This window comes from Accipiter gentilis, chromosome 3 (genome assembly GCF_929443795.1).
Source record: "Accipiter gentilis chromosome 3, bAccGen1.1, whole genome shotgun sequence".
Taxonomy (NCBI): domain Eukaryota; kingdom Metazoa; phylum Chordata; class Aves; order Accipitriformes; family Accipitridae; genus Astur; species Astur gentilis.
Window position 1 is genome coordinate 36,558,541 of NC_064882.1, and position 15,625 is coordinate 36,574,165.

A 15,625-nucleotide genomic window follows, 5' to 3' on the forward strand; every position below is an offset into this window, starting at 1 on the left:
CACTAACAGCCTCACACACCTCAGCACTTCATGAGCAATGACACTCCAGTATAAAACCCGTGTTGACTCTAGCCCAGTACAGTGACTTCTCAGTCTGTTCACTAATTCTTCACTTTATTGTGCCATCTGTCAATTTGCTCAGTACAGCTGTAAAAGCCTGTGATTCCTGATTTTTTTCCCTCTCCATTCAAAAAATGGTGTCACATTTGCCATCATTCATTCTCTAGCCAGGAGCCCTTCTTTATAAAGCCCTGTGCTTTATAAGTACTGTAATAAGGGGTCTGATGGTGCTCGACTTAGGCACAAATTAAAAAAAAAATATATAAAAAAGAAGAACTTAACATTAAAGCACTGCAATGCTTACAATGCAGCTGCCCACCTGCAGGAATACACCACAAGAAGTAAGGTGTTGGTGGGGTCTTTCATATTAAATGCCTTTGGGATTTAAGTGTAGACCAAATATTAAATATAGCTTACAGAAAAAACACTAAGATCCTCTTTAAGGCTTTTTTGGGCCATGAGCCCGAGTAACTTAAGGTACTAATTTTCTAATTTTTGCATATATACTATTATAGTGTAATAATAGTATATATTATTCTAAATATATATTGTATATATAACATTTTTATACAACTTGTCCTATAGATATATTTTCTACAGACATTCTTTCTTTCTCTAGAGAAATACTAATAATTTGGTTTGAAGGCTTTTGAATTGACAAAAGGCAGTGAGGGGTTATAAGCTTTGATTAAGCGGACAAAAAGCTGTGTCTACTTGAGAGACAATTCTTATTAGTTATACCACCATGACATGTTTTAAAAATGCTGACCACCTTTTTCTCCTGAGGTCAAGGAGGCTGCGAGTACAGAAAGGAAACAAATCAGACTACTTTATAATACTGCTTCCCTGAATTTGGTAAAATGAAATATATTTTCTACTTAAGCATGACATTTGGTAATAATTTTAGCGCAATGGGAGCAAAAGCTAAATCCAAGAAAAGCAACAAGGAGTAATTATGGCTTATCACTTTTCAGTATCTCATCTGTCAGTCATCTATAAGGAGTTGCTCTATTCAGCGTTAAGTAGCCTGATAATTACCTCGGTTTGATTTTGATCCACTTCAATTTCTTAGGGGTAATTTTTGATGTTTTACATTTTACATTATTTATTAATGGGGTTGACATCTAAGTAAACTGATACATTAACGCTAGATAAGTGGCAACTTCTGGTATGAGCTCGAAATCCATTGAACTTCCATTACCCATTGCCAGGCGAGCCCTTAGGTAGAGCACGTTCACGTTGCAGGTGGTCATCACACAGTTAAATGGGGACAGAACTGATACCAAAAAAATACTAATTATAACCTGTCCAAGTATTTTTCAACCAACTGGCACAGGAGAACGGGACTTGGTTGAGGGTGAGTACTGCAGGTGTCCTGCTAAGGTGCCACCAACTCATACTGACAAATACCAAGAAACAACGATGCAGACACTTCTTTCTTTGACAGGTAACTTTATTAATAATGGTCTTGGATCTGTCGCACCTACCAGATGCCAGTCTTTTTTCACACTGTAAGACTTTCTGAAGAATAAACTAGAAAGGCATAAAGTTAGTTGAAGCTACTAAGACACACATTTGAAGGTGGGTCTATTTTGGACCTTTTTTTTTTACAGAAGTTTCCATGAATGTGTGTCAAAAAACTTAAATACATTGAGAAATACAGTAGAAAGACTATATTTACAGTCAATTATAATGGGCACTGCCAACATATCCAATAAAAAAAATAAAACAAAAAAATTTTCATGTTTCTTTCATGATTTTTTCACAGAGTTTTTTTAAATATGATTTTGTTTTTTAAAAAATACAGTAAGGAAATAATTACATTCTTAATACGAGAACATTATCTTACAACATACAGCCTGGGCCAATTAATTTGAAAGTGTCTTTAACAAAAATTGATACTAAATTAAGTATTCTCCATTTGAAAAATCAAATTGCCACAATCATCTCATTAAAAAAAACACCTTTGATCCCCAAAAGTTATGATCTGTTTTTCTTTCTAAAAAAAAGCATCACCCATAAAAAACAATAAAAAAAAGCACCTGGTACAGTAACAGGAGTTTGTTGAGGAAGCACAAGTGTAACATTTTCTTAAAAGACATAGAAATGGTTTAAAATACAAGAGTTTTCCTTTAAAATGAAAGTCATGCTGCTCTATCGCTGACTTTTGCCTGGTGATCCTGAAATCTAAAAATGGTGAAAATACAAGCTGTGTCGCTTTTTATAAAAAATTGTGCAGCAATAGTACTATTCAAGAAAACAGAGTACATTTCACAGCACCAAATGTGGTCTACAGAGAGGTTATTTCCCGAGGGTTTTTTTTTGTTGTTTTCCTCCTTTGAAAAACCTTGGCCATTATATAGACTGGACATGTCACTAAGGCAAATTGCGATGGCACCAATGTACTTATACATTAGGGACATACAATTACAGTCCATGCCGGGTTGGGGGTGAGGGGGCGGTGGTGGCTTTATGGAGCCTTTGCTGGAGGAAAGGCAAAAGATGCTTTATTTTGCCAGCAGCCCCTGCCGCAGCGGGTGCTATAGGTGCCGAGGGTGCCCAGCGTCTACGGCAGAGCAGAAGGCTGCGGCACCGGGGCTGGGGTTGTGTGCACGGCCCCAGCACCACGCCGTTTCTGTGTGCTCGGACAGAAGTTTGCACACTTCCATCTCAGGCATGCACTAAAACCTGTCTTTGCCAAGGATTTTTTTTTTTTTTTTTTTTTTTTTTTTTTTTCCATGGGATACAGGGGGTGGAAGATACGATGCCAATATTGGGTAAACGGGACAGGTGATTTGGCTTTTAACTACTCTGCATTACTTGATGCGGGACCACTTCTTAATGGCAACTGTTACATCATTGCAAACGTTGACTAGAAGCCTAATTTGCATCATAAATATGTACAGATATAAATTAAATACTTATTGAAATATACAAATAAATAACTTAATTTGAAATAAAAAGCCTAAATGAACTTTTGCTTCAAATTTGTTTCTGCTAATATTTGTGGGAACTTGATACTGTTTAGTCCATAGTCATACAGCATGGAATGTGCCCTCCACTTATAGAGTTAGTAAGTAAGCAGATGACCTAAAATAATACAAAAAAATCCTCTTTTCAGTGAAAACCACACTGACACTTGCTCCCCTACTGTATCTGCATTCTTGCGGCACTTTGTACAAAGCACAGTCCCAAGAAGCAAAGAGCCTTTTCTCGTGTCGGGCCCCATTTCTACTGTGCTACGGTCAATGGGATCCCTGTTTGCACTGATTGCATTTGGGAACAGGACACAGCCCCGTGTCCTGGCAGCTATCAGGCCTTTCTGATAGCTCTGTGCCTTCAAATCCCACCAGCTCCTGCAGAAAGTTCTCTGGCATCCAGCTCAGCTGGGAATCTCGGTGTACCCCTCCGGAGTTACACACACCTATTCCTAAAGGTAAGAGACAAACTATAGGCTGGGCCATAAAGGGATGTGATCCTTGATAACTGCTGTCTTGCCAACTTCTGTGGTTTTAATTGCAAGTCTTAACTAATTATCAAGACTCCAGCCCTAGCATCTGTGATTATCTCAAAATCTAAGTAGTAGTTTAATTTTTTTAATTAAAGTAATTTGCTAGTCCTCCCAGTTGAGGAGGAAAAAAATCTTGAGAATGTGATTGAAGGCTCTCCAAAGGCTTAAAAAAAACACAGAGAAAAAAATTAAAAGAACCCAACTCATGATATGTTTTTTTTCCCCTCGCTCTCTTCTGACTTTTTAAAGCCAATCTTGAGATTTTGAAGGACTTTAGTTGGCAATTTACTGCATGTAAGTTCTCAGGAGTGACATGGATGGAGACAAAGAAGAACAGATTTCTATAATTTTACAGAATAAAATGCAAGACACTGTTTCCCAGTAAACAGAAATGGACTCCTGTCTCAGAAAATCCCCAATTCTTTGTAAAATTGCTTATAAAAGAGTCTGGAAATTGTCATCTTTTCAGTCCATCTTCCTCAAAAATAATAGCTGAGGTCTGAAAAGACAAAGGAAACTAAGTACAGCAGTGTTCTATAACTCAAGTTTAACAATACTATATTATGAAAAACAAAACAAGACTGACTGCGTAAGCTATTCTGAGTTGCCATTATCTGCTGAAGATCAATTTCAATAATGTTTTCCTTTTCTTTTTCAAAAAGTACAGAAAAGAAGCAGTATCTAAAAACACCTGTTTGCCTTTTAAAAAAATCAGGAACAAGTCATAGTTCAACAAACATGACCTTTGAAAGCGACTAGTCCTTCAGAATAGCAATAAAGAGAATGTACTAAAATGCATTTTTTTCAAAGAATGACAGCTTTTTATCTCCCAACGACAAAAGCACCTGTCTAAAAAGTATCCAAAAACCGCTTCACAGCTGAGTTGTGTTCATCCCACAGTCTCACACCAGCGCGGAGGACAGCGGCACTGAAGAGCTCCTGCCTTCCCGGCCAAGCAAGCCACGCCATTTCTGTGAATACATTTCTTCAGTTTGCTTTTGCCACACGAACAGCTAACGGCAAAGCGACTGCTCACGAGCAAGACTTCGCTCGGCCGCCTCTGTGGCAGACCTCGAGAGTCAGTTTTAACCTGTAAGAGTTACGATTTCACATCGGGCTTAATGCACCAGTCTTCAGTGGTGTTCAGGCCATCTGATGCAATACAATTGCTGGTCTATGCTGTTTCAGCAAAGTAAACTTTCAACTGCGACTTTATGCTCCTTTTTAATTACTATGGTTGGTTGGGGTTTTTTGGGTTTCATTTTCTTTACCAGTGAAGTTGGAAGTAAAGATTTACAGCTAACAAAAAGGGGCACACATAGTTACACAGCAATACAGTAGAGGGAATACAGGCAAATCAGCGCCAAGCTACCATTAACTTAACAGAATTATAAAACCTCTTATGTTGTATCGCTTGATACCACCTTTCAGATGAGTCTTTTGCAGCCTATGTCTTGGTCCATAATAGGTAAGGCCTTTATGGAAAGTAAGTGCTTTTGCTATATTTATGTTCCGTTTTTCATCTCCCATTCCTGGAAGGGGGAAAAAAAAAAGATATGGAAAATGTTAGAGAAATCAGAATATTTCACTGATGTCATCAGATCTGCTAAGCCAAAGCCAGCTGAGGTCAGTAACAGTTTTTCCATTAACTTCACTGGATCCAGTCTTCTGCCCACAAATTAGTTAGGGAATGCTAACAAGTATGTCCTGATAGCGTTCGTGTGCAGCTTCCACCCTTCCGCAACTATATACGACAACTTTTTTCTTCTAGTGCAGGGCAAAGAAGCCACGTTTGTTTTCTGCAAAGGGTACTTACAGAGCAAATTTGCACACCACAGTTGGTGTAAAGCACTCAGCTGGAGCTGAATAAGGGAGAGGCTGATTTAGCATATAGGGCTTTCTAACTTACTTGCATGGGACAGCAGTAAACACTCAGTATCTCTCACAGCTGACACCAAGTGATTGCTTTACTACGCTTCATTTTTTTTCTTATAAAGCTCATGGCAGACACATGTTTCCACGGCTAAAAAGGGCAACTTACTGAGGCAGAGAGACTTCCAGGCAGGGTAAAGAAAACCAAGTTCATTTACATGCATTCGTCTCCCTTATATGTAATCGAAGTTGAGCTATTGCTCAGCAAGTTAAAGAAATCACTTTGCCTTTCTGTGCCTCTGTTTCCCCACCTGTTAGCTGAGGACGATGACACCTACCATCCACTGCAAAGCACGTCATCTATAACACTCTCATCTATATGTCTCAGAGCAAGGTATTGACATTTCTTCTGCCACGTAAGTGAAAACCAGAAGATTGCTATAGCTAAACACCCAGTTAAATCAAAGTTGTGGCTATTCAGTGATACCTACACTATTTCCTAACAGTACACAGAAGCAGAAGAGCTGAAGAGGGATGGGCTCAGCTTAGGACATCCACACTGTACCTACTCCCTGAATCGCATCCTTAACAGCAATCAGGAACTAATGAAGATACGAAGGAGTTGGCCTCTCGCTGAAGTAATCCCCGTGGAGCAACCGCCCAGCTGTTCCTGGCCAGGCGCTGGGGTCTACAGATTCCTCTCCCACCCATCCATTCTGCAGAGATACTCTGCAGGCAGCCTGCTGACTTGGCTCCCAACCTGAATTCCTGAATTTAACACTCATTCCACAATATTTAAGAGCTCTGACTGAAAACTGTTACTTATGCATGTAAATACCTGTTTCTGCTGCTGAAAGCAGTAATAGCATTAGCTTGGCTAAACAGCTGCATGACCATGACACCTCTTCAACCATTGTAAAGCAACAGTAAAGGTCACAATTAGTGGCTGCTTCAGCAATGTAAGAAAAAAATCTTGGGTTTAAAGCAGGTAGACAATAATACATCTTTTTTTACATCTTGGGGTTTTTTTCTCCTTCATTTGAATGATACTTTTATTAAAATACAATATATTTTAAATATTCAGTTTTACACTTCAAATTGTGGTAAACCTAAACTTAAAACACAGTATTGGTAAAAACTAGAATACTTTAAAAAGGCTATTAAATACATATTCCCTACGTGTATGCTACCAAAGCTCTAAAGGAAATCCTTGGCTAAGCAACTGGGAGGAGAATTTTTTAAAGTGTTAAATAAGCCTTGAAAGCAGTAGCTTCTTTTGCAGGTGCAGAAGGAACTTTTTCTTTGTTTCCATGTCTCCAGCAGGTTCACGCCAATGAAAGAATGTTTAAGTCAACACTGACAGCCTGACTGGGAGCTGGGAAACTGGGAGAGCTCCTTTTCTTTGCCAGTCCCTGAACATAAGCAAAATGTAAGCTGCCGACATTCACCAGTCCACCAGTTTTGAAAACAAATCAGAAATAATCATTGCAGTTTCCTTGCTACACGTAACAGTTTAGTTTTAGAAATTCATTTAAAATGTGAAATGTTTAAATAATTGTTTTTCTTGTACAGCATGGGTATTTGGACCATTTTACTTCTCTAGGAGTGCTAATGCAGAATACTGTTTTTCACATTTCAATACAGTCTCCATTTCCAGGCAGAGATTAACAAAATCACAACAAAATTAGAATGCCTTCTGATTTCTTAAAAATATGTGTTATTACTTTCTAAAACAAATTAAAAGCATATGTTACAAACAGAAAAGTTAAAAAAATCCAGAACTATGCATGCATATGTGTGTATATGTATAGTGTACGTCCCAAACAGCCAATCCCCAAACTGCTGCTAGTCCTTAGTTTTAACACTAGATCCATCCTTTTGCTTCTTTCTCTACTTCCTTCTCAGCCAGTGCACCTGAGAGGAGAGAGATTTTGGTGGAGCAGCTTCCAAACCTGCTGTGTGAGGTGCCTTGCCTCCCGTCGGAGGCATTGCCGTGCCACCCAGCTCAACGGTGATGTGAGGGTGGCTGCAAACACGAGGCCGGCTGGTGACAGCCTCAGCGTCTTTTGGGCAAGGAAAGAGCAAGAAGGGAGGCATTCAGTGCATTCGCATACATACTGGGGGAGAAGAAAAAAAATCTTGACATTTTGAGCACTTATACAGCTCCCTCGTAACGTTGGGAGATTTGCCAGCTGCTGAAGATGCAAGTGCAAGCACAGACGTGAAATCTGTTTCCCTCCCACATACTGCACTGACATCCATGCGTGGAGAGCCAAGTCGGCTCTGCTCTGGGATACTCACGTGTGACGCCCTTTCCTTAGCCACATCTATAAGGCCTGGGCTCACTCGTAACTGCAAAAGGCCAAAAGAATTGAGAGCCAAATTCCACCCCCGCACATGTACGGTTAACTCCCCCTGCAAGCGGGCTGTGCTGCAGATGCATACCTGATGGCAGACTTTGGCTGCAGCTCCTTGCGAATAGGCTGAGTACAGCTTGGGTTGCACTATCTAATTCAGCAAAATTTCACTAAATATTTAGTGCGTGAGGTTTTAGGAAAAAGCTGTTAAAGCTGAATTGGATACTTTCAGTTGTTTTTTCCCAGGATGAGAAATATGCTTAGTAGCTCCATATCCTATTTGATTAGCCTAATCTTATATCCAAGATTCCTCTACAAAAGAGCTTGACCAACCTATCGTGCCATCCAAAGCACAGCGATAGCAAAAAAACCAGCAGGGTTTTTCCTGTGTGGTATATGCTAAGCATAAAAAATGTACTACAGCTGGAAGGTATTCTTTACACCAAAAATGTTTAGGTTTTTATAGTGCCCTGGTTTCTCCAGCTGTAAAGATTGAATGGCTGGCTTTAACGTGCCTGTCCAGTCCGTAGCACAAATCCACGCTCCCTTTTGTGAGAACTGTGCTCTGCTAGACCACATTCCCTGAGTAACACTGTGCTAACAAGCAAATCTAAGACAAAGTGTATGGTTAGAGATGGTATCTTTATGAGACAAATTTGGGTATAATTGGAATACACAGATAAGCTTTAGCACACATGAATCCTTCTTCAGGTTTGAAACACAAGCAGCAAACTTCAAAGTTAAATAGAACTGAAAGCCATTATGCTGAGTTTAATTATTCTTAGTTGAATTTAAATGAATCAGGCTAACTGGCAGAAAAATCATTTGATGTCCATGGAAAGGAGGGAGGAAATAGTGGCAGAAGGAGGGCAGGAAAGCTCTCACATGAGGTACAGCAGGAGAAGTAATTCATGGCCTGGGCAATGTAGAGAGGTTAAACGGGCTGGGGGGGGAGGGAGGGGGGAGGAAATAGAGAGAGTAGGATGGGCCAGGAAACCAAATCATTTGTTGAGATGATGATTTTTCAGTATCTGCCACATTTAGGTGCCAGGCTCATGCTCAGTCACTGTAACTGTATATAATCAATGAAGACATGTAACAAGTTACTTAAAAAAATCCCTATATAGTATACCTCATTGTTTTACGAAAAGAAATGGACTGCATGAAAGACAAATGTCTATGATTATTATTGTTTATAATTACAATTAGCAGTGAACTACTAAATCAACAAAAGCTTGGGCCAGTGCTATTACTGTCACCCTTGGTTACGTGCTGCCCACACACTTATGTTGTTAGCAAATTTAGCCCAGAAGAATGATCATGCAAATTCCATTTAAACTAAAGTGCAAAAATTAGAAAACTGTAACAACACAAGAGGACCACAGACTTCGGCCTGGTACCTGCAAGACTAAATTAATTCAATTTCTAATTTAAGCGTACATTAAGAGTAGATACTTGCACAACACATTGTTATTATAATGTACAACTATTTTGTTCTTGCAAAGATCAGACCCCATCTTGTGTTGTTTCAGACCATTTACTATAACAGTGCTCTTTTAACCACTTCTCTGCTACACAGATCAGCGTAACTTTATGAATTTTAGATGAACTGTCTACACCACAGACCCCTTACCTTGCACATTAAATCTATAAAGGAACAGAGAAAAACACAGAATGAGAGAGTAGGGTCAAATCTGTCTCCCAAACTACTTACCAATTCTTCTGCAAAAGGTTCCCCCAAACCAGCAATGTTTATGCAGTAATACAAATAATTTATATATGGCATATTCTCTTCTTAAGGATAAATTTCACCCACAGAAGCAGCAGGAACCAGTCTTTCCCTCTCTCCTTTTCTGTCTCTGTCTCTCCACAAGCAAATAAGATTTTTTAAGAAAGTAAGAAAAAGGACAGAAAAAGAAAACTAGACATAAGTCTTCTCACCTTTGCTTTTCGAAGGACATGGCCTCGACATGGTGAACTATTTGACGAGGGAGGTCGCTTCAGAGCTGCTGCGCTGTTCACGGGTATTGAGCATTCAGTATCACTGGTATCACAGCTGGAGATTGGAGAGTTTTCCAAAGTTCGGTGCTTGAAAATTGGAGACTAATGAAGAGTGAAAAGCCTACATTGAGTTTCCTCCAAGTAGTCACATGGGGAATATTTTCTATCTAGACTTAGAACTGCAGATTTTTTTTTTAAAGAAACCGTATTCATAATAATGACGGATACATGAAAAAGAGGTTAGAACAAAAGAAAACAAAACAAAGTATGTGTTCTGTGATGAAAATTAAAGTTCGTTTTCTGTGATTAAACAACATTGGGTCATCTGGAGGAACTGACACATCCTTCTCTGGTCCTTCTGATGGCTGCTTCTGACACCCATCTATAGCATAAGCCAGGACTGCCATGCTCCATCATGAACATGTGAGATGCAGGCCTTGCAAAGGGTGACAGTGACTGATAGGGGACCGGCACAGGTAGGTCCCCATCACTGCACAATGACTGCGTGCATTTAAGTCTCCCTGGGATGGAGCAATGTCTCCCTCCGTTCATGCATTTTTACAATCACTGAGGACAAGGAGTTGTCAGCTTTTGCGTATTACCCTAACACATACTGCCTGTGACTCCCATGTCTACCTGCTCCCCGTTGCTGGAGAAAGTACACCTGATACAGGTGAAGAGTGCAAACAACGCAGAAAGGCATTTAGTTCTGCTCTTCTCTCTTGCACTTAATAAACCTTTTGAAAACTCTCAGTTCCCACTCGTTTTACTGGAGCTGAGAAGGCAGAGCACTCGCAGCCCGTGGTACTGGGATTTGCGTGTTTAATGGCTTTGCATACCTGTGGGCTTGATGTTCCTGACTTGGGCTCGATAGCCAAGCCCAGTGTGATGCCACCAGCCAAGGCTTTCTTAAGGCTCTCCTTCACCTCGGTCAGTTCCAGCTCCAGGTTTACACGCTCAGCCTCCTTCTGCTTACACTCCTCTTCCAACTTCTTTAACTTGTCTTCAAGAATCACTTGGGTCTTCCTGCCTGTCATCCACAGCAATGTTATTATTTCAGTGAGAAGCTTAAATTGACACTTACAGAAATTATTTTTAAAAAAAACAGGGAACAAGGTCTCTAGAAATCAGTGACATCACAAAAAAGTTAGGTACATTGCAAACCCCACTTTTTTCATGTAAAAAATTTAGCAACAGATATCAACTGCTTTCTTTCAGGTGCCTTCCTTAGGTTTCCAGTGTAGTTTCAAAGCAGTATTTGTTTTGTTATTTTCCATGTCATGAAAATATAATCAGCCAGTCACAATAAAATTATTCCTATTCTGCTTGTCTGAAGTCCCCATCAGTGTCACTTCATAGGTGTGTGTTTATGTATATATACACACACACATATATAAAATGAGTATATACACCTATACATACATATTTTATATCTACATAGAAAGCAAATATAGACATTGCAGGGTATTGTTTAACATCGAAACCAAACCTCATGTAGTGGCATGTCTTCAGCACAGAATACAAAGCCTACCCAGGGTGGAATTCAGCACAAAAAAGCACCTCATACCAGCATTGACTTCAATAGCAGCCCGTAGATCTTTTCTTTCTTTTCGAAGCTGGGCCAGCCTATTCCGGAGTGCTTCTTTCCTCTTTAGCAGCTCCTCCTCTTTGCTTTGTAACCTCTTTGCATCTGCCTCCACACGATTCTTGCCATATTTGTACTGCTCCGCATCTGTATGTATTGGATTGTAGTTATTTATGGTTAAAATTAACCGTAAAACTCTAAACTGATCCCTGAGACTGGACATCACACGAAGCATGTCATGGTTTGAGAAACTGGTTTGCCATCCCTCCTGCACTGGCTTTTTCTCAAGGTCCATGATTCCCGCTGAGTTCTGCAGCACAGCTACAGAAACGATATGGGATGGATAGTTTGTTCTCTACATATATAAGGCGAGGATGAGAAATACCAGTTACCTTATGGTACATCTGTTTTGAAAAATGGCCTTGCCTTTGTATGTCGTTCAGAGGACAGAAAGGAGGCTCCTCTTTAGCTCTGAACACTTGATTTTTAATTGGAAGGGGTCAGGGGAAAAATCTACCTGTTTGCCCTTTTGCTTGGCTTCCATTCCTACTTCAAGTGCTTAAAGCACATGTCTTTTCTCCCGTAACATAAGAGAATACAAAGATGTTCTACTTTTCTGATACTTGAGAGCTTTCATTTTCTTTTCTTAATTTCCCATAAAAATGCTTTCATCTCATGGCTCACAGGTATCTGTGGTCTAATTTATATCACAGCCCCCTCTATGCCTCTGCTCCAGTTGCAGACTCAAAGAAAATAGGTCAGCTCACAGATCACTTTGTCTGCATATCTAAAGGCAAACTCAAGGACACTAAAATTCCTGACAGATAGTTGTCAAACCAGTTTTAGTTGGTCTTTAGTAACCAAGATGCCGTTACTCCCACAACTATCTATTCCAGCACCAATTGACCTGCCTGGCTAGAAAGATACATACTTTTTTCCTAAAGTCTAACCCAAATTTCTCTTGTTGCCATTAAATCCATGACTTCTTAAAAATTTATCACGGGATTAAAAAACCACATTCATTCCTTCTCTAGAAGAAGCCATGCTTTTGACTCCATATTTAAAAAGTATGATTATAGCTTTTTTTGTCTTTTCTTCTTTACACTAAGCAACCCCTGTTAGGGATTTTCTAGAGGCAACCCATCTGCCCAGAAGAAACCTCCTTCTGAACGTGCCAGTTACCAATTGAAATCTCCTCTCTCTCAGGAAGGTTTTGAGACACGTGGTTGTCTTCATTATTTTGTTATACCTTTTTCTTTTTCACTAAGTCCACTTTTGAGCAACATAATGTTCTCATGTCTTTCCCAGTTTCTCATTCTCCTCTTCCAACAGGAATACAGAATTGCTCTCTGCCCCAAATGAAGATTCATTACCCCCTTCCCCCCCCCACCCTCCGCCCCGCTGCCCTCATGACTTTGCATCCACAGGTCCACATTTCATATTTATCATTCTCCATGACAACCTTTTATCTTACGGCATGGCTGGAGTACTAATGAGTCACCAATGCACACAATATCTCCTATTCAAAGTCTTGGTGGGCATCTCCTGCTCAGCCTCTCAGCCACAGAAGACCCACAGTGGTTCTTTATCTTGTTTGCTAAGACGACAGCTATTTTGGGTATCCTCATGACTCCACTCACAAGTGAGGCAGCAGCGAGGAGAGATACTTACTGGATGCAGTGCGCTTCACACATGACACCGATTCAGATTTCTTCGGCTGGCTATTTAAAGTTCTCCCCTTTCCAGTGATCCCATTAGTAGTCGCAGGAGGCTTCTTGCCTTTAAACTGTTTGAAAACAAAAGTACAAATGGGCTCCAGCTATTCCTGCGCCACTGACATTACAGTCACCTTTTCATCAAGGGCAAAGCTTGACAAAAAGCCGCCTCTTCGGAGACCCTTAATAGAACGCATTGATTGAGCTGGAGACGGCGCTTCCTCCAGAGATGCCGTTTCTGAGAGCTGCCTGCTCAGCGGCAGCCACACCAGCAATCACAGGATAACGAGGGGATGAACTAACTCCCCTTCTCTGCCGGCATCATGGTCTCCAAGTTATTTAATACTCTGGCATTTAGTGTATTGGGAGTAGCCACTGAAAGGCAGAAAAGTAGAACCCTTGAATAATTTTATACAGTAAAGATTCTTGAAACACAGGTTCGTCAGGGTTAATTTCATACAGAAAAACCCAACGGGGCTTGCCACACAAAAATTCAACACTGTTTCTTATTTACTGTATGACCTTGCCATCCCTGCAGTGCATGGATTTTTATTTTTTTAAAACAATAGAATTATTTCACATTTTTTAATGTTAGGAGTTAACATATCAATTTCCTCTTACAAAACCTCTAGCTACTAATTAAAAGTTTTTCTTACTTAAAAAACCCTCTCATAATGGCCAGGCAGGCTCACAAGATTACCAGAAACAGCACATTTCATGTCCAAGAGGTTTCCATTTAGAGGGCTCCCCTGCAATGAACTGAACCCTGGGAAGAGCAACATTGTCCTGACTAATCGTAGTTTTTTCCGGGGGAGGGGGGTGCCTTAGCCGAGCACAGGGCATATGTGTGCCACGCTTTCTTCACGTGCTTCCAAAAGCTTGCGAGGACCGAACTGGGAGTGCAAGGAGAAGCCTGCTGCGGCAGCCGGGAATCGGGGCAACTCACTGCTCGGGTCCACCTCCGATTCTGCAACTTCACTGAATTCAAACATTCCAAGATGAGGTTTTTGTAAGGGTTAAGTGAGTTAACAAGCAATAGGACAGGTACCCTATACAAGGGAAACACTTATCTGACTGTTCCATGTCAGATTAGACTGAAAACCACCCATCTCTGTGATACATTCGCAGGCTTATGCCAATGACCAGCTTTCGGAGACTGGCTACGGGCTCTGGAGATGGTCCCCGGCGTGGCTGTGAGCAAGGCTTGCTCTTCCCCACTGCTGGGGTCTGCCTGTCTGCCACCGAGGCTGGGTACATGGGATTCCATCTGCTCTGTAGCTTCGCATTTCAGCTGAGGTCCAGAAGCCCGAGGCCACCCTCAGAGAGCAGCATAGACATAGGCTTAGGTTTTTTCAGGGGAAGAAAAGAACAGGCAGTAATTTAAATATGGTATACACACACTATATACAACATCATTTAGTATATATATATACTATATATATACTATATATAGTATATATATATAATATATATATATAATATAATACATGTTATGATATACATGTATATTCACAATATCTATAACCATAGTATATACAATATACAGATTAGTAAAATTCTAGAGAGGCAAATTTGCTGTCACAGGCAGGTCATATTTCACTTTTCTTTTTTTTTTTTTTTAAAAGTCATCGCTGCCTAAGGAGACAGAAGGTGGCTAGATATGCATTCAGGTTAAGTTTGGAAGGTCACATCTATTTTTTTTATTACTATCCACAATCTGTAAATCATCAAGAACTTGTGGGGAAAGCCTTTCACAGGTGCCAACACTTCACAGCAGAATTTACAACCCAGCAAACCTGTTTCATTCGCAGTGGCCTCATGACTAAAGCCCAAGCACTTCAGTGCTAACACTAAGGGACTGAAATAGCCCAAGGCCCTCAAGATAACAACCAGATAAACAGAACAGCCAAAAAAATAAAAAGCTTTGTTAAATAGTACAGTACCTGCGAGCCAGATCCCCTCCCCACAGCAGAGGTATTAGTGACAGACTGAGCAGAAGACAGATTGGATGAGACAGGGTATTTGTAATGGTTAGAGGAGGGTTTGTCAGTAGATAACCTATTGGGTTTTCTGTCAGCTGGTGGATAGCGCGCAAAGATTTTTGGAGACGGCAAGTTATCGTACAGGCCTGCGTTATCATAAAGCATTTCTTCTCCAATGTTCCTGCTACGAGAAGAAGGAAAGCCATCTTCTGGTTCCCACTGCAACACATACACTTTGGCAGTTAGTAAACAATACACCATGCAGAACCTCCTAAGTGAAATTAAAACATTAGTAATTCTTTTGACTGTAGCAAGCCCTCGGTGTTGAGCAAGCATGTTCTTATTGCTTACACTTGAGACAAACTGTTTAGAAAGGCAGGGTGGACAGAGTGTGGAAAAGAAGCACTGCATTGTATGGCTTATAGCCTCAGTCCTGTGCATTTTCCATAGCATGAGGAAACTGGTACTATCCTGTCACCCTTGCTGTTTCATAGACTGCACCTTCAGTTGTTAGCTCTAGCACTGCGGGGGCACAAACAGGC

At 40.5% G+C, this 15,625-nt stretch overlaps 1 protein-coding gene across 2 annotated transcripts in view; it reads right to left on the reverse strand.

Annotated features, from left to right (window-relative positions):
• Positions 1-1,516: 1,516 nt before the first annotated feature.
• The window catches only part of AFAP1 (actin filament associated protein 1), a 120,500-nt gene continuing 106,391 nt past the window's right edge, over positions 1,517-15,625 (reverse strand). Inside the window, exons 13-18 of one of the 2 annotated variants that reach the window (XM_049797920.1) lie at positions 15,045-15,302; positions 13,058-13,172; positions 11,369-11,533; positions 10,641-10,831; positions 9,742-9,903; positions 1,517-5,103 (exon numbers count right to left, since the gene is read on the reverse strand). In XM_049797920.1, coding sequence (XP_049653877.1) covers positions 5,077-5,103; positions 9,742-9,903; positions 10,641-10,831; positions 11,369-11,533; positions 13,058-13,172; positions 15,045-15,302 — 918 coding nt within the window. In that variant the 3' untranslated portion in view covers positions 1,517-5,076. The remainder of the gene's footprint in view (positions 5,104-9,741; positions 9,904-10,640; positions 10,832-11,368; positions 11,534-13,057; positions 13,173-15,044; positions 15,303-15,625) is intronic. The other variant, XM_049797921.1, reaches the window with a different exon arrangement.